The sequence below is a fragment of the Diadema antillarum genome, unplaced genomic scaffold (assembly GCF_040938485.1).
Source record: "Diadema antillarum isolate AM-2024a unplaced genomic scaffold, OU_Dant_1.0 scf00000069, whole genome shotgun sequence".
Classification (NCBI taxonomy): Eukaryota; Metazoa; Echinodermata; class Echinoidea; order Diadematoida; family Diadematidae; genus Diadema; species Diadema antillarum.
The window spans coordinates 2,814,490-2,837,588 of record NW_027270958.1 but is presented as its reverse complement, the minus strand read 5'-3'; the positions used below and the strand labels follow the sequence as shown (position 1 = coordinate 2,837,588).

At 37.9% G+C, this 23,099-nt stretch overlaps 1 protein-coding gene across 1 annotated transcript; it reads left to right on the top strand.

Moving 5' to 3' along the window:
* Positions 1–223: 223 nt before the first annotated feature.
* Positions 224–22,593, top strand: LOC139716769 (conserved oligomeric Golgi complex subunit 7-like). Its single transcript, XM_071628306.1, has 24 exons — positions 224–313; positions 2,759–2,851; positions 3,602–3,646; positions 4,528–4,668; positions 5,245–5,334; positions 6,144–6,212; positions 6,792–6,827; positions 8,279–8,399; positions 9,036–9,118; positions 10,075–10,185; positions 11,056–11,208; positions 12,526–12,577; positions 12,788–12,915; positions 13,594–13,668; positions 14,372–14,437; positions 15,396–15,564; positions 16,859–16,970; positions 17,554–17,654; positions 18,316–18,446; positions 19,345–19,422; positions 20,148–20,262; positions 21,075–21,212; positions 21,932–22,022; positions 22,515–22,593. The coding sequence occupies exons 1-24, from the start codon at positions 311–313 to the stop codon at positions 22,591–22,593; spliced, it is 2,280 nt and encodes a 759-aa protein (XP_071484407.1). The 5' UTR covers positions 224–310.
* The last annotated feature ends 506 nt before the right edge of the window (positions 22,594–23,099 follow it).

Genomic DNA, 23,099 nt, shown 5'->3' with positions numbered 1-23,099 from the left:
GTGGGTGTCGCCATTTGCGAAACTTGTCATACTGGAAATCAGTATAACTATTTAGTGTTAAAATAAATAAACGATGACTTTTCCATCCAAAATAGATAAGTTAATTTTATATAATTATATCTAAGTTTTTCTATAATTTTCAAATACGACAATGAAGTTCCTGTGTAGAATCTATAAGATAATTTTAAACTGAAATAACATTAATCTTTTGCTCTTGTTGACACGTCGGGTGGTGACAAGCTAAAAACATCATTTTATTATCACTTGCTGTGCGTGCCATGAGGTTTAATTACGCCCTTTTCAGTCAGTAATGGTAAGCCACATGTACAATTCACTCTTATTGAAACAAAGTAGCTCATTCATGTAGGGTTGAGTAGGTTTATTGCCGTCTGCCTCTGTACCTTGTAGTACATTTATACTCTCAGTCCCAAATGTAGAAATATGTGTAGTGTGTGAAGAGAGCAGCTAATTCAGTTGGATAGATAATGTGTGGTCATGGTGGTATAGCCTAGCTATGTCATCCTATGATGATGTAGGTTTGTAAATTTTACCACAGCTTCATCTGATCAGGGTATTCGATTTCAAAATAATTTAAAGCAGTAATAAAAAAGGAAATAAAATAAACACTACCCAAGCATTTCCAAGTAAATTTAAAACTAAATTGGATCTAACGTTACAGAAGTAGAACTAGAAGTGTGAATAAGTTTAAATTCATTATAAAAATTATAACTTGATTTCATTATGTAAGACTATTGTAGATACACATTTTTGGTCCTGTGCATTCTGTGGAGATTTTACTTTGAGAACATCTGAAGTGGTTAAGACTTTGTTTCTGGAAAGTGTAAATACAAGTAAATTTTAGCTATCTAATCTAGCCTACAATTGTATGTCTTTTATTACTAATACGTAATGCTAATTGTGGCATTTAGATTTTTAGCAGCTAGACCCTCTACATGTATGGTCAAAATTTTGTCAATAGTGGGGCATAATGGAAGTTTTAATCTTTTGTAATTAAAACAACAACAACAAAAACATCAGAGCAGGACAATAAAAAACAAAAAAGTAAATCTACACATTTGACGTGAACCACTAACTATTTCTTCATTTATAAAGTCTAATTAATTATTTATTACCATATCTACTTGAAGTACAGAGTCACTTCTGCAGTCAAGTTTCCTGGTCTAGATCTACATGTATCTCTCTCTAGCTAGATCTATATGTAGTTGGGTTGGTTGGGTAGGGTTGGTTCTCTGTCATGTGTCTGAGTGCTGTGCTTATGGGTGGAAACTCTATTGCCATGGTTATAGTGCTGGTTATAGTGCTGTCCTCCAAAATGACCTCCAGCGCTTGGAAAAATGGGCTAAAATGTGGCTAATGTCATTCAAATTGCCGAAATGCCAGATGATCCACTTCACAAAATGGCGTACCATTATCCCAACTTCATATACACTCTACGGTCACCGCCGTGCTGAGGTGTCACAACACAAGTATTTGGGAATAACCCTGTCATCGGACCTAAAATGGAATACACATATTGACAACATCACCAACAAAGCAAGCAGTATGCTTGGATTCCTACGGCGTAACCTCAGTAGAGCTCCTCTTAATGTCAAAGTGCAGGCGTATAAGAGTCTAGTCCACCCTCACCTGGAGTACTGTAGTCCTGTTTGGGACTCGCACACTGTGAGGCTTATCCAAAAAGTAGAGGCCATACAAAGGAAAGCTGCCCGCTTTATAACCAACGATCATGATTATGGAAGCTCTGTAACAACCATGCTCCAGACTATCAAACTACCTACTCTGGAACATAGGCGTCACATGAACAGCATTATGTTTATGCACAAAATAATCTATGGCCTGGTTGATTTGCCCTTTGAAAGACATGGTGAATTCAACCCTGAACCACTTAGAAGGACCAGGAGTTGGAAGCCTCTTCAAATCAAGCTCCCTACTTCCAGAAGTGATCTCCATCTACATTCATTCTTCCCAAGAACCACCAGATACTGGAATGCCTTACCACAAGCAATAACCAATATAGCTGATTCAAGCTTATTCAAAGATACATTATTCAAACACTTTGAGTAATGTCCCTCCTACCATGACCTATGAACCAAAGTTGAGTGTTGCTCTACCAGGGCTGATCAACGTACACCATCAAGATCAAGATCAAGACATAATGTAGAAATGCAGACCAGAACGTGTCTCCTTGTCTTAAAGCTATTGGCTGATGGAGCCATGACTATGTCTGCAGGCAGAGAGTTCCAGTCATATTGACAAACCTGACACTCAAGGTGTTCTGTCTGGCATATTCTAACCTGTGTTCCCTCAGATTGCATTGCCACAACATAATGCAATCAGGATTGTATCATATTGTGATATTTTGGTAAAATTCAACATGTTGTTGGTTTTTTTAAAATCATTTTTTCCCGTCTTCTGTCTGAATTTATAAAGTCAGAGACAGCAAACTCAAATTAAATTTAATTTGAGACAAGAGAATGTCTTCAGCCTGCCTTCTTATGAATACAGTTGTAATTATAAGAATGAAGACATTCTCTGAACTGGACAGAATGTCCCAGCCTTTATAAGAATGAAGACACTCTAAGAACTGAGCAGAATGTCCCAGCCTGGTATACAATGTACATGTAATCCTAACTTTGTCAATGACCAGCAATCAACCTTCTGCAGGGCCAGGGCATGTCTCTTGTTTACTATTGACTATTGTGATTTGTGTCTATTTTCCTTCTTTTTCCATCTGCAGGACTTTTCCAAGTTTCTAGATTCTAACTTTGATGTGAAGGAATGGGTGAATGCAGCATTCCGTGCTCAGAAGGACTCTCCAGAGCAAAAGGATGTAAGTCACACTTGTAGCTTCATCTCTTTTACAATGTGATCTAACTAATTCTAATGCACATTTAAGATTCAGAATGAATAACAGGCCATCAGACTCGCATAGCCTGTATTGCAGTCAAAGATAATATTTGTCAATAATTCACTTGGAGAAGTGCTAAAAACCTGAGTGAACTGATTTATTTCCTAATTATGGGACCATCTCCCTAGAAGAGAAGCAAAGGCTTATCCAGTCAGTGTGGTTTTTATGAAAACAAGTTTGATTTAAAAAAAAAAAAATGCTCATTCTTTCTCTCCTGTTCAGCTTCTCTACAATGATGCTTTGGTTGTAAAAACAAAGAATGGAGAAAAAGAAGAAAGCAAACAGTTTGTTTCAAATAGCATTAAGGGTTAGTTATTGTGTATCTTGCTTGAGGGCAGGTACTAACATGAAATCCGTAATGTTAAGTCTCACTAATCATTATTGTACCGGTAACAGTAATGGACAGAGTAAGGAAAAAGACTGAATATGCAGTAAATGTATTCCATTGTAGTGGAATTGTAATTGTCAAAATGCCAGAGTAATATTTATTAAAAACAGGCAGATTGCAAAATCAAAGGCAAAGTGTCATTCTGAGTATAAAACTGTCATAACACGATCGAATTCAGAGTGAATTTTGTAATATAATGAATGTTAGGAGTGGAAACTGTGATGAGATAATACATCGCTTATTTTTATTTCCTTTTTTTTCTCTCTCTCTTTCTCTTAATGCAGGCTCATGCAGCGACTCTTGTGATGAAACTACAGTTGTTTATCCAGGTGATTTGATATTTTTACTTCATACTGCACTTAATTTCTTTATCAGACAAAGTATATCGTCGCTGGGGCGACAAGACCTCGTATCTACAATATGTCAAATGTTCAGGAGAGCCAAAAAACATGGCGGCCAAAGCACTATAGCGAATGGGATAGCCTTTCCATCGACATGCCGTGGTGGCTTCATTTTTGGAGTAAGACAGTTGGGATTTGGACAGGACATCACTTAACCCATTATTTGACTATTAATTCAAAAAAGTCATTTTCACCAAAATTGCAGATACAAGGTCTTGTCACCCCAGCGACGATATGCAAAGTTACAACAAAGCAACTTGACCCACATTTTGTTATCACTGTATATGTTTCTTTATGTTCTTTCTTTAACAAGACAGCAAGAGTAGATGAGCCTCATTCGTGATGATTGTATGTGTGTTGATATGTTTGTACATTAAATCATCCAATTATGCAAGAGGAATTTTAGTCTGATATATATAATGTATATAATGTGACAGTATCTTTGCAAAAATTATGATAGATGTATACAGATGCTTGGCTGCTCATTTACCTTCTGAAATGTACACGATGTACCTAAAGTTACATCTATGAGTATGCAATGTTTCTTTGCTCTATCTTCATTTCTCTTTTCATTTTCATCTTCAACCTTTGTTTTATCATGTGAATTTCATTGATGTTTGCCCTTGTTGAAATGTAATAATGATTGCTTGTAAGGGATCATTTCTAACAACCCTGACGTGTGCTTCGTACTATGTATGATCCAACCATTTAGGACATATAGCATGATAAATGTATTCTGAGTTTGTAAATATTACTATGCCTTGAAGTGGAAGTAGAATGAATGAACAAAACTGTCATCTCTTTATCAGGAGGTTAATAACTCCTTGGAAGAGACTAGCCAGCAAGCCCTGCAGAACCTTCCCAGAGTTCTCAGGGATGTGGAGGCTGTCAGGCAGGAGGCTGGCTTCCTCAAGGATCAGATGCAGCTGGTGAAGGAAGACATCAAGAAGGTATGCTAAAAATCATGCATGGCTAGTCTTGCTTCCAGGCTTCTTGATTCATTTGTTTATGATTTATGCTTTATAGTTCTGTAATGGTAATTTTATAGTGTACATCTAAATTTCAGAGCAGCTCAAGATTGTCATATCAATAAAAAACAACAACAAATGTTTATTGGGAAATTTGAGATGAAATAGTGAAAGCATGCAGAGTCACAGATTTGACTAAAATCTCATGGGTCATTAAATTGTGATTGAGGTTAATCTTTAGATCCATGCACATTCGCAAGAATTAGAATAGATAATGTGATAGATATCCAAATACATAGCTTTGTTTCTCTCTGCATGTGAGACCACTTTCAATTACAAAATATTCTGTAGAGAACCAAAACTAGTTCAAACATTACTCTGAAAAATTATAGTAATGATTTGATCTTTCAAGCATGTTTTCATAAATTATATTATTTTGTATTTCTTCATTTTGTATTTCTTGCTTTACAAAGAAAGATGTTAACAGTATGGCCAGTGCTTTTGAGATTAGTCTTATTCCAGTCGTCTTTAATGCGAGATTGACTTCTGTTTCCCCAGGTTGAGGAGGACACTTCCCAGTCGATGAAGATGCTGCTGGAGATTGATACCATCAAGTCACGTATGAAGGCAGCATCAGATGCCCTGCAGGTAGGAGGATATCTCGGCTGGAAAGAACTTCATGGAATCTTTGCATGATTCATATGTGTTTGTGCCTGTGTTCTCCTACTGTTTTTACACTGTTTGTGGGGAACACATTGTCCTCACGCAAAGTCAAAGTTGTAAAGTTCTATTAAATGGTTGTGTTGTAAAAGGCCTCTCCAACAAACAAAGGCTTCTGTAGCAAACAAGTTTTTGCTATGACAGATATCAGTTGTCACCCTCTGGAAAAATGTATTTGTAAGATCATAGATCATAGAAGATAATTCCCACTGGTTCCTCTTCCTGATACGTTTGTTAAAAGGTAGATTAGCAGTTGTGGTCTTTCAAATACATTTGTACAGAGGGTGACAATTGGTGAAAAATCTGTCATATCACATCTTCACCCCTCTGCATTAAAATTCTCTTGCTTTCATTAAACACATTTTCGTTGAAAATATCTTAAGGTGTCTAATGCTAATGAGTGTCCAGCAGTTTTTATTTTTCCTTGGAAATTATGGAACTAGATGAAGTGATTTTGAATTTATCAATGATTGGATCATACTACCTGTAACAATAGGAGTACAGTGTATGTGTGAAGGGAGTGAGGAAACAAAGGACTGTGGTGCAGAGAAGAAAATTACAATCTCTTGAGTCCCTAAACCTGTTGAGGACAAGCTGATTCTGATTATAGCATGCATTTCCCATAGACGCATGCCCGAGTATACTCAGGACAAGTCTTTAAAGGGTTAAAGAGTCAGAGATACAGAATTAAGGGCAGGTTATTCATGCTATCATAATCTGTATTGATGCAATCGCAGGAGGCAGATAACTGGACCACGCTGATGGCGGATGTGGACGAAGTGTTTGCCAGCCAGGATGTGCAGCTGGTATGTACAGTATCACTACTGTCAAGCTTCAGTACAATGGACTCCCGTTATATCAAAGTCCTCAGGACCAGCCATTTTTTTTTGTTATATCAAAATTATGTTATAACTGAACAAATAAACAATAAAAAACGTAGAGCAGATAATGTTGCGGTCTGAATTTGTACTTCATTGTAACCAGAATTTCATTATAACTGTGTTCGTTATAACAGCAGTGCCTTGTAGATCATGAAGATTAACAATTTTGTGTATAAAGTCTGCTTTTGTTTTCATTATCTCAGGAAACTATGATTAAGAAAAACTAGATACATGTGTATGAATTCTTTGTGGACATCTTATAAATAGGGTTGTAATGAAAGAGAGTATTGATTTTGGTATTGTCTGTATCAACTTAAAGTTTAATGAGATGCATCATAGAAGTACAGATATTGCATTTGCAATTTCCTTTTTTTTTGTGCGTTACTCATCTCTATTGACAATGATGTATTTGTAAGCCAGGATGGTGGCTTTTCTGGAGAAGCTATCGCTGAACTCTTTCAAAAGCATATAACTATATGGTTTTCCCCTTCCCACTCTCAACAGATAGCTAACAAGCTTCTTGCTATGCAGCGTAGCTTGGTAAGTCAGCAATGGTTGACATGTATCATTTTTTTGTAGTGTGGTAATAAAGCTCATTATTTGACTTGAAGTCGGTGTGTATTTTGATAATGAGTACCAGGTGTTGTTGATTTTGTCAGCACCATATGGCTACGTGCCACATAGAGCATTCCACATATTTATATATCATATCGACAAAGTAAATATGTTTCACTTGTGTACAGTTTATGTATCCCACAGAGACTCTATTTGCTTCTGGGTTCAGAGTTTTAATAGTAATTAGTATAATCAACATAATAACCAGCAGGGCATGTTAGATTAATTACATTCACTGAAGTAAGCATCTGTGATGTAATGATTATTCAAGTAATCAAAAAAAAAAAACAAACAAACACATCCACCTGACAGCAAAGATGATATTTGGCAATGTTGATAGAAAAAAAATCTGTTAATACACTTCAGTACAAAAAAAAAAAATGAAATTGATGCTTCCATCCAGGTGTTAATCAATGGACCATTCTGGTCATTTGCTTTAGCATCATTGATCCATTCCATAGATTGTTCAGTTATGGACAAATTTGTACATTATATTATTGCTTTGAAATATGAGTGAAGTGCCTAACCAAGTGAGAAAAGAAAAAGGTCATATGTGCCAATGTGCACTTAACCCTAAAAAGACTGGGGGGGGGGGACCTAAAAGGCCCCCCCCTCGACATTTCGCGCGATTACTCAGCAACGCGCAATGCTCTCGCCGCGATGCTCTATGACTTTTTTCTTTCGAGTTTCCCGCACATTTTGACACCAAATTTGTGACGCCCGGGGGTACGGTTCTGAAGTTACATAACTTTTTGTACATGCACGTGAGACCGAAAATGGCTCAAAAATGTGATTTTGTGTACAAAGTCAATACAAATTGAGTTTTATCACATGGTTCATATAAATATGCTTATTTTTACTCTCAATGGCTAAAATTAATTTGTTTTAGTAGTATTATGCTTCAAAAAGGGTCTGCCACAAATTTTGCTGAAAAAAACAACAAAAACAAAAGGTCGAAAAAACAAGGAAATACATAAGAAATTCATAAAACAATAAAATAAATAAGAAATTAATTTTGATACCGAATTTTTTTTCAAGTACATTTGCTAAGAATGCTACAAAGAATATCTAGACCAAAAATGAGCACTTTTGGAGCTTTATTTACTGATTTAGATAAAAAAAATCTGATTTCTTGCATAAATTAGCATAATTAATCAAAATAAAATAAAAGAAGACTATTTTGGAAAATTTAAATATACGATCTTGTAGATTACATCGCACACTACCATTGTGCAAATTTCCGCGGCGATCGCGCGATCCACGGCCGAGATCTTAAGGGGGGGCCCTTTAGGCCCCCCCCAGTCTTTCGAGCTACCAAAATAGCCCAGTCTTTTTAGGGTTAAAGCTATATTTGTGAACTGGCATATCCCCCTCAGAGCATGTTGGCCCACTGCGGGGACTACAACGAGCGGTGCCAGAGCCTGGAGGTCCTCAAGAACAGACTAGAAGCCCTTCTCAGCCCCCAGCTTGTCAGCGCCTTCAATTCACACTCACTAGGTGGGACTTCTTCTTCGTTATAAGTTGTGATCTGTCACCATTCACACTCATGCATGTGGGAAAACAAACACATGTGCACTTACAGCATGTACATACAAACATATGGACATACACACACACACGCACACACACATACGTACATACAATTATGTACATATGTATACAGCTACGGTAATACTGTAAAAGTGGAAATTTTACATGATATATTTATCATGCTCAGCTGGGTAAGATGAATTTTGCATGTTTTTAATTCTACAGAATCAAAATATGGATTGCTGTAAATAAAACAAGCAAAAAATTTGCATGCTTTTATTTTCACGTCAGTTTCATGTTTGCACAAAAATGTCAAATTTTGCAGTAAAACAATCCAAGAACAATACAAGAACATGCTATTAGTACAATACATATCATTCACATAAGGTACTGGTCACCATGAAAGTTTGATTTTTCATCTCAGACAATTATCTGCAGTAAATGGATATTATTTTTCTTGTTTAGACACTCCTCATTGATTTTCATTGTGCATTGTCATGTCCTCTCTATGTTTTGTGCTCAATTCATCAATGAAAGATGACGCAGTTTGCATTGCTAAGATTCAAATGTAATGTATACAATTGTATCTCTGCGTGCACACAGAATCGGCCCAGAGGTTCGTCAACATTTTCAGAGACATGGAGAGACTATCGCAGCTGAGGAACTACTACCACAAATGTCACAAGGTACAATTTTAGCACAAATTTTAAATGTTTGTTTGTTTGTGTGGGTTGTCTGTACACCTGTCTGTGGACATCTAAAAATATTATAATGTAGATAAGAAGTCGGGTCCATCTCTGGATGTTAGAACGATTAGATTTTCATGCAGTAAACAAAGACTCTTCCTCAGTTTGAAAAGGAATCGTGATGATTATACTCAGTCTCTGCGATGAGAAGAGGAGCCATTGAGGTTCAGTGGTTAAAGCCACAGCATATCATTCACAAGGTTCGTGGTTCAAATCCCCTTACTGTTGCAGTTGTGCTCCTCATTACCTAATTGTTATGACCTCAAGGAGGAGATGGTGGTACTGAGCAACACACATGCCATTTCTGTGAGATGCATCAATGATAAAGCCACATCGCCACCAAACAATTGAGAGGAAACCAAAAAAAAAAAACATCTCTGTATTCCTTGTGTTCCATCTCTTTCTCCATAAACTTCTCACTACCTGGGTTTGTTGGAACCGCTTCATGAATACATGAATTTTTAGCATATATGTGCATATTCATAACGTAGTGCTTTGGAGGGGACTTGAAAGCCTTTGGTCCTGTGCTTGCTTCCTTGCAAGTATTCTGTACTCTCTAAATAGCAGCTAAGTATTTAAAAGCAAACCATAAAACGATACATTACAACTCCATGTGTATATATCACCTTGTTGCAGTCATGTTCCTGACTTTATCAAGTATGTTTAATATTCATTGCACATTTCTCTTTCATCTCAGAACTTTCCACATATTTCCAGTAAGTCTTTATACACAAAGGCTGGCTTTAAATTAGTATGTATGAGCTCCATATTGTAAAAGAGAAAATGCTCCTCTTTCCCCCTTTTTTTTTGGGGGGGGGGGGGGAAATAGTAGATCATTTAGGACTGGAGATGTGAAATTTGGCAATCATTACAATCCAATTGTTGTTGCAATGCAGAGTTCCCTGTTGCTTCAGTGGCAACAACTACAGGAAACAAACAGGGAGAAATCTCTTGTGGAGTGGCTGCCATCTTTCTATGAAACCTTGCTGACAACATGGCATCGAGAGGTAAGAAAGACATGACATTTATTTATTTCTTTTGTATTATTTTTGTAGTTTTGGAAGAGTATTATTGTGCGTTCATGGTTTAAACACTTTGTAAAACCAGTGTTGTTTGGTTTGTTGGACTTGTTATTTTGTACCTTCATTCTATTTGTCTCCCATTTTATTCTGTAAACCAAAGTATGCAAGATTTGATGAATGACAGCAAAAGTGTGTTAAAACAAACAAACAAACAGAGATCACACTTGATGAAGACAATATACCGTTATTTGATTGGGCTGATTTCAATTCAGGGAATCAAACATCATGAACATTTTAAGGTACAGAACGTTATGATGATATTAATAAGGGGATGGGGATTAAAAAAGAGACTTTACTGGATCTTGGGTGCAGCAGAATAGGCTGCCTTGTCATGATGAAAGTCAGTCAAGTGAGTATAAGCCCTATATCTTCTTCCCCTTTAGCACCCTGGTGCATCCAAAACCAATCACAAAAAGGCAAGTGTGCACAAAGGGTAGCGTATTGGGAAATAACTAAGCAAAAGTGTTGTCAGTTTGGATCATGGTATCGTGTCACAAGCTGTTGTCGGGAGGCTGGCATTACTTGAATGGGCTGGAATCAAAATTTCTGTCAGATCTAAATAGAAGACTACCCCTGTTGAAATGTAACAAGGATTGTTTATAAGGGATCATTTCCAACAAGACTTGTGTATGCTTATGTTATTACAATTTAAGATGTAGTTTGAGAAATGTGTTTTGAACGTTGCAAATGTTATGCTTTGAAATGGAAATAAATGGAGAGACGGGTGCAGTGCGCATCTCTTTACTTTCATCCTTTGACTCATCCCTACTCTTCCGGTCCATGCCCGAAACACAGGTCCAGTGGTGCGACCAGGTCTTCCCGGATGCGGTCGCCATGGTGTGTGAGCTCCTCACCCAGACTCTGTCCAACCTCCAGCCCTCCCTGCCGGCCTGCATGGACTCGGCTCTGCAGGACAACACCTTGCTGAATGTCATCGAACTCAGACAGGTACATTGTAGACTCTTAGCCACAGCCATGCCTCCCACAGAAATTACTGACAGATTTTATCATTAATGGTATTTTTTTTTCATTCTATTAAAAAAAAATAATTCTTTGGAGCCCAAGGCTGAATTGCAAATGCTATTACGAAACACAAAGTGTGATGTACACAGATATCGTGGTAAAACATCACAACATATATATGAACCAAACAAAATATATAACAATTCAATATTGAATCAATAAACCATAATTTATATTCAACCTTGCAGTGTGCATGGGTGAAAAAAAATCGAGATGGTATTGCGGAAGGCTACTTTTTGATAGACATTGTTTATTATTATTTATTTGGCAATTCAACATAATACTAACAAAAATCATATTACATGATATAAAGATTGTGATTCTAGTTGCTTACCTCTGGTTGTCAGACATGAAATATACAAATTATAAAATAAAAGGGTTAAAGGATTGAATTTTAAAGATAATTATACCTGAAACCCCCCCCCCAAAAAAAAAGTATTATAATTGTACATATTTATACACTGTATACCCCATCTATTGTGTATCATATTTCATGAACAGGAACTTGTTAGACAATTCTGTGATTGGTTGAATTTGAGATTGAGAACCATAGTCGGGAAGTGAGAAATAAGTGCTGTCCCTTTTAAGGAGAAAAATTTGTGATTTCTCACCAAGTAGTTGATACCTATAACCACCTAGCACCAAAACCTAGACAACTTGTAATAATAATAATAATAGTAGTAGTAGTAGTAGTAGTAGTAGTAGTAGTAATAATAATGATAATAATAATAATAATAATAATAAAAATAATAATAATATTATCATTAATAATAATAATAATAATAATAACAATAATAATAATGATAATAATGATGATAATAATAATAGTAATAATAATAATAATGATAATAATAATAATAATAATAATAATAATTAAGATAATAATAATAATAATATGAAATATTCATGTAGCACTTAAAACACATGTTTCAAAGCGCTTTACAATTATCAAAACAAACAAACATATAAATCAACTTCACTTACAAATAATCAAGTATACATAATCATCAGTTCTGTTCTAGAAATAAATGGGTTTTAAGTTTCTTTTTGAAAATGATTTGTGTAGGTGTTTGTTACCTTTTTTTTTTTAGTAAAGCCAGCTTGAACACAGTGGAATTGCACTTCAAAAGTTGTATATCAGTTAGAAATTGAAACAATAATTGTTCATGCATACCTAACTTGTATCTGTGTCTTCTTCCCCCTGTCTCTGTCTGTATTCTTTCTCTTTTGTCTTCATTCCAGATCACTCTGCGATTTCTCAAGAGCCTTGAAGGTGCTATCCAGGCTGTCACAGGTATCAAATTCTCAGAATTTGCCTCTATTTCTGGAACAATTTTATAGTCATAGTATACGGTCTTGTTGAATTTCTTGTAGTGCTTACACGATAGGACAGTTGTGCACAAATGAGTATAATTGTATTAATGTACATGTATTGTTCTAATGTTGAGGTTCATGCCTCTATACTTCAAGTCGACACAATAATTCTGCACCTGTTACTTCCCAGACCCAGTGGTTGGGCGCCACTTTGAGGAGCTGGTCCAGGCAATCCACGGCCCCTACATGCCCTACCTGCTACAGTACGGCCGCTACGAGGAGGAGCATCTCTTACAGGAGCTTGCCTCCATCCCAATGGTGAGTCCCAGAGGTTTAGGCCTATAACCCTCCATCCACAGTATGGTGCACATGGCATGTGCAACACAATCATATATCTCACTCCTAGCATTATGCAGTAATGCAGGTGAATAAGCTATGGGTCCCATATCTCATGCCTACACAACTATAAAAACATAGGGAGTACCAAAGTATAATTGTTTTCTAGCCCACAGGTCTCAGAGCTACACCCATACTATCTTTACCTACTATAGTGCATCTAGCTTATACATGTAGGTCGAGGAGATAACACAGTATGCAACCCTTACACTATGCTGTATAATGTAGCCCGTAGGCTAACCATGACAGTAGACCTATACAGCCCTATCTTAACCACACATATACCATCCATAAAACATATATAACCAATTTTGGCAGATCTTAATATGTCTGTTATGCCACTTTTACCTTATACAGTCTGAGAGCCCTTGATCCACAAGCTAAGGCCACTTTATTGATGGATACAATTGAAATCACTGATTTGTAATAATATGGGCGGGGGAACTTCAAAATTGTTTATTTCAGGTCTGATTGCAATGTATTTGTCAAATTTTACTCTGTATTAAGGGAATGCAGGTGAAATAAATGCACCTTCATCAAAATGTCACTGAACCTTTAAACCATTAACTCCCTGCTGTGTTGTTTCTTTCATCCTTGTAGGAAAGGAGAGACCTTATAGACTGTGCCCAGCTACTGTCAGAGTCGGTCAACAAACTCTTCAAACTGACCAATGAGGTGAGAGGGTAGAAACTCAATTCCAGAGAAGCATATCCAAAGTGATTCTGCTCTCCAAATGCATGCAAACTGTGGGAGAATATGTGTGAAACAAGCAATGTGTATTGCAACTGATTGACAAATTGCCCCACATTGATGTAAATATGCACTGAAGTAATCCATGTTTTTGGAGCCATGATAAAAACCACTCGATGTAAGGATTTCATTAATTTGAAGCACAGTCATTAATTGGGTTTTGTTTTTGTTTTGTTTTTTATAGATTTTTTGCATTAAGATTTCTGGATTCCTTTACTGTTTTATCCAAAATGTCAGATACATGGATGTGAGAGTTTATAGTTTAACCTGATATCCGACCTTTTACTCTGTCCCAAACCCAATTTTCAGACTTTTTTTTTCAGTTCAAAGGCATTGAAATGTTCACAGTATATTAAAGAAACTTCAGACTTTTTTCATAATTTTCATTTTTTTTCTGACTTTTTCTGCAAGTACTTACTCCCCTGAAAGGGTTTTCATATTGATTTCAAGTATTTTTCGAAACTACTCCTCATTCATACTGCCAGGGTGATACACATATAACCCTCAACCTTATAGAATGTGGAAAGATACACCGTGGCTGTGTGGTACAGTTTCAGTGTATCTGTATGGCAATGTTAACATCAGTGGATATAAACAGTCTTGCTCCCAAACCGTTGTTGTTTAACAGGCGGCAGACCGCTGCACCGCCTTTACCGAAGGCTTTGGCATGACAGGACTGCAGTCAGCACTGAAGGTAAGCATTCCTCGAAATTTCTTTTTCAACATCGTTTGTACATCATGGGATGACTCTTCAAATTTAGTCATTTTCCAATTTGATCTTGAGTAATGACAAGAGTTAGCAATTTTTTCTCCATTTTATATGAGAGCTGTTAAAATTCATCTACTTTATGAGAACAGTTTCAGCTTCCTTCTTCTCTGAAATTATCTAATGGTCTATTTAGTCTCCGTAAAGTTGGAGTATAATAGTTTAAAGAATGAGCTTGTTCTACACCATCCCGCAAAATTTCTTTTTAAACTCCATCTGTACATCAGGGGATGATCCATCAAATTTAGTAGTCTTCCAGTTTGATCTGGAGTGGGCCCTAATTAATGACACAGTTATCAATTTCTCTACCATTTCGTATGATAGCTGTGAAGTGCATCTACTTTGGGAGGACAATTTCGGCTTCCTTCCTTGAAATTCATTTAATGGGCACATTATGAAAGGTAAACTGAATCGAAGTCACAAGTATAGCTGGACTCGACGCGAAGTTCTTTTTTTTCCTCATGTGGCCTATGCGACCACTAAATTCTGTAAATCTGAAATTTTGATGGCCCAAAATGAACAGAAACATAACAATCCGTTTTGAAATTTAATTGCCTGATTGGGCCACCAGAAAATAGCTTCTTTTGAAATTTGGTGGCCCAACATCAATATTTAGTGCCCCCAGGCCACCGGGCTACCACTAATGTCGAACCTTGACTACAGTTTATGCACCCATTGACAACTTCTTCTCTATCCTCCTCTTCAGTATCATATGAATTGGATTATGGTGATTTAACCTGTTAAGGACTAATACTGAGTATACTGGGGCAGGTGTCTATGGGAAATGCGTGTCATAGCAAAATCAGCCCATCCTCAACGGGTTAAAGAATGGACTTATTCCACACCATTACCAGTAAAGTCCAACACTTGTTCACTCATGCGACAGGCCGCATTCAGCTGTTACTGCCAAAAGTTTGACCACGCCCTGGAAACACTGAGAGCAGCCTGTGGACTTGACCCAGGAAGCAGTAACGTCATGGTGACCTCCGCAGGGTCAGAGCTAGGGGAGGACTGGAGCAAGTTCCAACATTCACTCAAAATCGTGCAAACCTGTGGTGAGAGTCGGGTTTCCTTTTCATATGGAATGTATGTCATACTTTATGGCAGCTTGTACATATATCACTCAGAAGCATGCCATTATAGATTGCTTGTATCTTAATGCTATACATTTTTACTATTCATTGATAGTACCTCATTATGTGGGGTGAAAACAAAACAGAACAAAATATTATTTGTGCCTTTTAGTGCCCATGTTACAAATGTTTTTTGATTGCAGAATTTTCAGAAGCATCTTGATTGCTAAATTCATATCTGATTTTTGGCTTGACAGCACATTTAGAAGAGTAAACTTCTCGTTTCTACATGTATATATATCTCAAATTGGCAATTTTTTGTACATTTATTTCTGATTTTGTACAAATTTGATTAATGAAACCAATTCCATCTACTGTATACGCCGTTATTTTTGCGAGGGTTTTATTTTCGCGAATTTCGCGAGCTTTTGGCTGATCGCGAAATTAAAGACACGCGAAAATATTACCCCATCATACCTTATACATAAATTGATGACAAGCGCTGGCCGGACCACCAGCGCGCGCGGCTGTCACAGCACACCGGCCAGTAAGTACGTACAAACACTAGTACTGAGTACTGCAACTGCTGGCATCGTATACTACATAGTACGCTACGGTGCAGTACGATGATAAACATGCATTAAAATGTGCAATCTCCGTGCTACATTACCCTACGCGAACGAACACCGGCTCGACGTGGTTGGGTGCGTGAGGCCTAGGGGGATGCATGTAAAACTTTTGCTAGCGCTAGCACAGCTCTGAAACTTTGCAGTCTGCATCTATTTGTTGCAACATGGTAGGTACTTGTGAATGCCGTATGTGATTGTCTCACTGTAAGTTCCCGTAGCTATTGTTTCATTTTATAAATCTTCTACTGTGTCTTTTCTGTTGTCATGTTTGGGAAGTCACAATTCGCATGTAAATGGAAAAACGTTACAAGTACAATATACGTTGGCAAGTGTTTGAATGTGTTTCTTGGGCTTGGCAGTAGACCCGACCACTACTAGTATCAATCGCGAATTTAACAACACGCGAAAATGCCACTGATACCGTGATTCGCGAAAATATATGTACGCGAAAATATTGGCGTATACAGTAATCTTTATCCAATGTAAGATATGTAGTGAAATTCAGAGTTGCCAGTTTGAGAAAGAAAAGATGATAATTTCTGTAGCAAAAATTTTCCCATGACTACATGGGTTTAGATAGTTCAAAGTCAGTTCTAGATTACAAATCTTACCGGTACCTCTCATGCTGTGTGTTCCCCCACCCCTAGGTGAGCTGTTTCTGCAGAGCGAGGAGTTTGAGCTCCACCTGAGTAGCAACCTCCTCCACACATGCAGCAGTCACAACATCCAAGTATCATCCTCCTCTCCAGCCAAGATCAGGTACAAACTGATGCTTTTTTTAACCAAGTTTGATCTTCATGTCTCATACAGACCATGTACTGTAAATGTGGAAATGTTTGTGCGAGTAATTTTTCCTTCTTGGCCAGGTGAGATGAATTTCGTGTGTTTTTAATTCCGCAAAATCAAAATATCAAATAGTTTATTACATATAACAAAGAAAATATTTGCAAATTTTTATTTCTGCACTAGCTTCATGTCGCACGAAATGCACAAAAATATCCACATCTCGAAAATTTCCATTTTTACTGTAGTACTGTCTGATGCAGACCAGTTTGCATCACTTTCTTCAAGCAGCAAAGTTAACTTATGCTATTTGTCACTTCAAATTGAGATGTGGTGCTCGTGCAATATCATTTTGATGAATCCCTTTCTTTGTTCAAAGTGAAGCACAGATTGGATGATAGACATTAACATTCACACTCTTGGTATTTTTTTGTGATGAAGTGATACGGACAGGGCTCCAATGACGTCACCTACCCATGCTGCGCAGCATTGTGCTGCACTGTGGTGTGATATAACTCTGAAGGTTTTCTTTCCCCTCCCCCCCCCCTCCAATCCACAGTCTGGGACACTCCAACCCATTCAAAGAGTACAACTACCTTGCTAAGGAGGACCCAGCCCAGTATCAAGCATTCCAGGCACTCATCGTTAAACTCAGAGAAGGTTAGTCCAGTAGCGAGCAAATTTAGGTTCTTTGAAAAATCTTTCACTCTTTCCATGAAAATGTACACACCGTATTTATGTATTTTTTGCTTTTGCTTGTTTAGTTGTTGTTGTTGTTTTTTTCATGTAGAGAAATGTCATTTATTTGACAAGTGAAATGCTATTATAACTTCCAGAAATGTATTGTTGTGTTAGAGTGTTTCCTCCCATAGGGTATGTCTTGATCAGTGTTTGTTTGCTGGTCTTAGACTCAAAACCTAAAGCTCTGTGTACTCTAAAAGCAGACATTTTTGCGCTAGGTTGGGTAAATTGAATTTGCATGTTTTTAAATTTTGCAGATAGTCATGACAATTGAGCAAGCACCAGAGCTTATCACTGCCAAGGCTGTTAGCCCGTTGAGGACAGACTGATTTTGCTACAACACGCATTTCCCATAGACACTTGCCCAAGTATACTGGGGATGCGTCCTCAATGGGTTAAGGGCTTTAGCAGCACATACTATGGTGAAAGGTATCTGCTCCATGTACATTACCAACTGGCCTGCCTTTATTCATGTGCTAGTTTTATGCCACGTGAAATGCCGGAAAATTTCCACGCCGTGAAAACTTCGACTTTTACAGCATCTAACGCAATTGCCCAACCGTGGCTAATCTTTCCATAGATGAAGGTTCGTCCCTGCTTCAAGAGCCCCTGGAGGCTATGTCAAAGGTCACGGAGCACGCCCTCAAGCTTGCATTCGGCATCGTCTTCTTCCAACTCCAGCTGCAGCTGTCGCAGGTCTCAACAATGGAGGTAAAGATGATACCATTACATACTGTACGAGCTGAAATTTTCGCATACAGATATTTTCGCGAATTGCTACATGGAGGACATTTTCACGTGTTGTTAATTTCACGGTTGCGAGGGTCTAACTGAACTTAGCTATTCGTGCGTTGTTATTTTCGCGTGTTGTTATTTTCGCAGTTCAAAGGCGATTCGCGAAATTCGTGAAAATAAAACCACCGCAAAAATTTCAGCTCGTACAGTACCAAGTGCACATGTAATGCTGTTTGATTGCCTGTTTTATTTTTGCATGGTGGATTTTTAGTGAATTAGAGGAATTATATTTAGTTAGTTAATGCTGCGACTTGTGTCTTGACTATCTGACCATCACAAAAACTATTCTACATTGACAGTGTAAACTGAAAACTTGTCCATAGCATTCAGTCTCTGTATTAAGGTTCTTATCTTTTTCACACAGACTATTGTTAAGCAAGAAATATTCGCAGCATGAAATTTTCGTGAATTCACAAATCGAAATTGCCACTGGCATCCACCATTATAATGTAGACAAGAACTTTCAAGTGCATTTTAATTCTGTGAATCCTGGCTCTCGTAAAAATTAAAATGCACGCAAAACTTTGTTTTACAGTAATTCTTGGAATATCAAGCTGATTGATATAAGATTTCTCAGCCTCTATCATATGCAGGCTCACATCATTGACTTCTTGTGTTTGTTTCTATATTTTTTCTGTGATCATGTGTTTTGATGCTCTGTAACTTTCCTTTTTGAGGCATGACATGACATTGTACCACTAATCTGTGCATGCATTGCAGACGTCATCTGATCGCCTATATTTTTCTTTCCTACCTACTCTTGTCACTTCTGACTCACATAATTATGTGGCACTTTAATTTTCATTTCCACCAGGTGTGGACCAATCAGGGAGGTTTGCTGTCAGCTGACCTGCCAACATTCAGTCTCTCACCTCAAGAATACATCACCAAGGTACACATAGATGATACAACACCTTGTAGGAAAAGAAACTGTGTCTTATTGGGATCATAGTTTGTCTCCCTTTTCGGGAGACTCAGATTTTCTTTTTACGCAAGAAGTTCTCCTCTCACATTGTTGTACATTAGCCGTTGACACAACATTTGCTCTTGCCACAATTACTCCGGTCTTATTTTCTCCACGGACTTACGGTTAGGAATAGGGTTGTGATAGGGTTTTATTTTTAATTTGTTGTGATGGCTAGGATTAGGGTTGAATTTGTGGGTAGACTTTATGTTTGGCTTAGTGTACAGATATTTCATGGAAGCAATTGTCGCAGGAGCAAATGTTGTGGAACTGCATTAACCACTACTTCTGTACAAGCGAATCATACCAAATCACTTTTGTTTCATATCAGTGTAGCCTTTTAAGTGCAATTTTTTTAATGAAAGTAGGATAAAGTTTCAGTGTTTTGTTCTTTATTATTATCAACGGATGCATATTTCAAGAACTCCTTGGGAAAAGTGGGATTTGGTGCTTTGAGAACATGGTGTATTAGGTTTTAAAAATAATTAGGTAAGAGGAAAGTGAGAACTTTAAAACTTAGTAAGCTGAAGATTACCAAGCCTGAATATCGGGGAATATTTACTCTCCATATATCACTGTCTGTAATGATTAGAAACGGTGGCTGCAGTGATCTGATTTGATCGGCCATATATACAATGTTCTGATACTCACAGATTGGCCAGTACCTGATGACCCTCCCTCAGCAGTTGGAGCCTTGCACCAGTCAGGAGAACCCCGCCCTGGAGAAGGCCCTCGAGTCCAGTCGCCTCCCGTTCCCTCCATCGGCTGGTATAAAGCACTTGTACAGATTTTTGGCAGTCTCCTGTGAAACCAGAAACATTCATGGCATGAAACTTTCGCGAATCGGAGCCGACGGCCTTTTTCGCAGTGTGAAACTTTCACGAATTGCCACTGGCATTCAATGCAATGTGCAAACTGAAACTTTTGCATGCATTTTACTTTCATGAACCTTGGATCCTCATACACTCTGGTTTTCAAGGACCAGTACAGGCCCTATGGTCACTCACTATATACAATTTTGTATCAACACACTCTTGCCAATAACTGAAGTGAAGTATTGACAATGGTACTTTTTTTGTTGTAGATTGCCTTTCCATTATTATCTACTGTATACGCAATATATTTTGCGAGTCCAGTGCTATTCACTAATTTAACGACATGAATGGGACATACACGTGTACATTTCTCCATTCATGACTTTATTCCACGATCGAGAATTTAACCACTTACAAAATTGTTTGAAAGTCCCGATTCGCAAAAAAAAAAATTAGACTCGCTAGATATATTTAGAACCATAGTAAAATACTGACAGTTTATGCGGTTTTGGTTCTATCTAAGACAGTTATTGTATACATGAATATGAACTGGAAGTACTTTGAATTGCGTGTGAATTACCAGTCAACCAGAATGTTATGATTCTGTCAGCCAAAAGGTATTCCATCAACCTTCAATTATACCCAAAGATTGACAAGAAGGGTCATTTGGAAGTTTGATATCGGTACAAGAATTCTTCTCTTACAAACCCAAAGTCAAAAGCCAGTCTTCAAATAAAGGGTGTGCCCTCTTTGTCTTTGATCCAGGATCAACTGAAGCTGATCATCTGGCAGACTACTGGATTGGCTCTGTTGCCCGGGCAACCATGCACACCTATGTAGAAGCCATCCTCCGCATCCCAGAGCTGACATCCCACGCCAACAGGCAGCTGGCCACGGATATAGGTAAATTACTTCAATGTGATTTCAGTTGATTCTGGTAGTTTATTCATTTGTTTTGTTGAGCTGTTGATATTTTTAAATCGTATATTCAATATCTTGTATTTTATCGTTTACAATATATACTCCAAAGAATGCTCATGCTGGTTGAAAGGAAAGACGTGATGGTCGCTGTAGTTAGATATTGCTATTTGCTTTTCCAGGCCACTAGGAGAGCATTCTTTTGATGTAGACTCTGATGTCACAGACGATGATAAACCGTTGTTGCTGTTGTGAAGAAACATGGAGATTAGCAAGAGAATATTAAGCAGAGGGTATTTGTTCCAAGTTCATCGTGTCATTGCCAGCAACCAGGGATAGCCTGGTGGTAGTGTCGCTGCCCGGAAAGCAGTAGATGACAGGTGTGAGTCCCGTGGTTCCTTTTTTTCCAACATGTTTGTTAACCCATGGAGGACCAGTCCCGAGCACTTGAGTATACTTGGGCAGGTGTCTAGGGGAAATGCATGTCATAGCGAAATCAGTCTGTCCTTGACAGGTTAAATTACAGATCAGCAGTTGCAATCTTACAAATTTCATTTGTAGAGGGAGAAAATTCATACATGAAGATGAATGTTTTTACTAAATTATGAATGTGAAAATGACAATAACTTTTTTCTCTCTGTCTCAACCCACCCTTCCTTCCTTCCCTCCACTCCTCCTCCTCTCTGCCTCTTCTAACCCTCCAGATTACTTGTGCAATGTGGTGGATGCCCTCGGTATCCAGCCCTCCCAGAGTCTCAGGCACATTGAGGACCTGCTCAAGCTACCTCTCTCACAGTAAGTAGACCTCGTCAGGCAGTTTTATCCTTAACTTTTGTCTGTTTATTTGTTTGTTTGAAGATCTGCTCAAGCTGTATGTACCTCTCTCACAGTAAGTAGACCCAGTCAGGCAATTTACTGTATACGCCATATATTTAGCAAGTCACAATTTCGTGAATCTGGACTTCCCGATGATTTTGCGAATGGTTAAACTTGCGATCTTGGAGTACTGTACTGAACAAAGAAATCTATATGTGTGTATCACATTCATATCAGGATCAGAGTCATTATTTTCATGTGTCTTTAATTTTGCGAATAGCACCAGACTCGTGAAATTTGTGAAAATAAAAACCTCGTAAAATATTCAGCGTATACATTATCCTTTAGCTTTTGTCTGTTTGTTTGTGTGTTTACTTCAATTTTGATGTTGTTTTTGTTGTGTTACCCCAAGGCATACTATCCAACAATGTTTAATACTTCTTCATTTATTCTTGTGTCGTTGCCCTGTAGGTATGGCGAGGTGAAGGGGAAGATTTCCGACAGGCTGATGCATGCAGTGGCCAGCATGAGGAGTGCTGACGAATCATAGCTGATGCAAATCGCCCCTTTGGTTTCCATGATGACATCCTCTTGACGGGCAGGATTGCATCAATCAAAGGGCCTCGTGCTTATGACTGCCGCAGCCAGTGCGAATAATGCGATTTATTTCCAAGAAGAAAGAAGGAGAAGAAAATGTAAAGATAGATGCCAGTTATTTTTGTAGTCGATGGCAAGAAAGTCAGAAATCATAATGACTGTGAAATAACATCATCTCTTGGTACACCTTCTACTTCTCTCGTCACAGCACAGACTGCTTTTAACTGCGCACATTGTCCCTTAACCCGTCGAGGACGGACTGGTTTTGATATAACATGCATTTCCTATAGACACATGCCCGTGTATTCTAGGGACTCGTCTTCAACGTGTTAAGAAAATGACAGAGAACCACAAGAATACTCTACAAATCTTTCATCAATGATTTCAACTTCAGTCCACTGTGATGGAATTACAGTGTGTCATTCTCACTTGCTTGAGCAACACACTCTGGATGGCAGA

What these genes read in the sequence shown, in the direction of transcription:
- LOC139716769 (XM_071628306.1), top strand. An exon ending in CTCAAGAATACATCACCAAG is followed by an intron (nt 19,423 to 20,147) that starts GTACACATAGAT and finishes TGATACTCACAG; the next exon opens with ATTGGCCAGTACCTGATGAC. An exon ending in GCAGCTGGCCACGGATATAG is followed by an intron (nt 21,213 to 21,931) that starts GTAAATTACTTC and finishes CTAACCCTCCAG; the next exon opens with ATTACTTGTGCAATGTGGTG.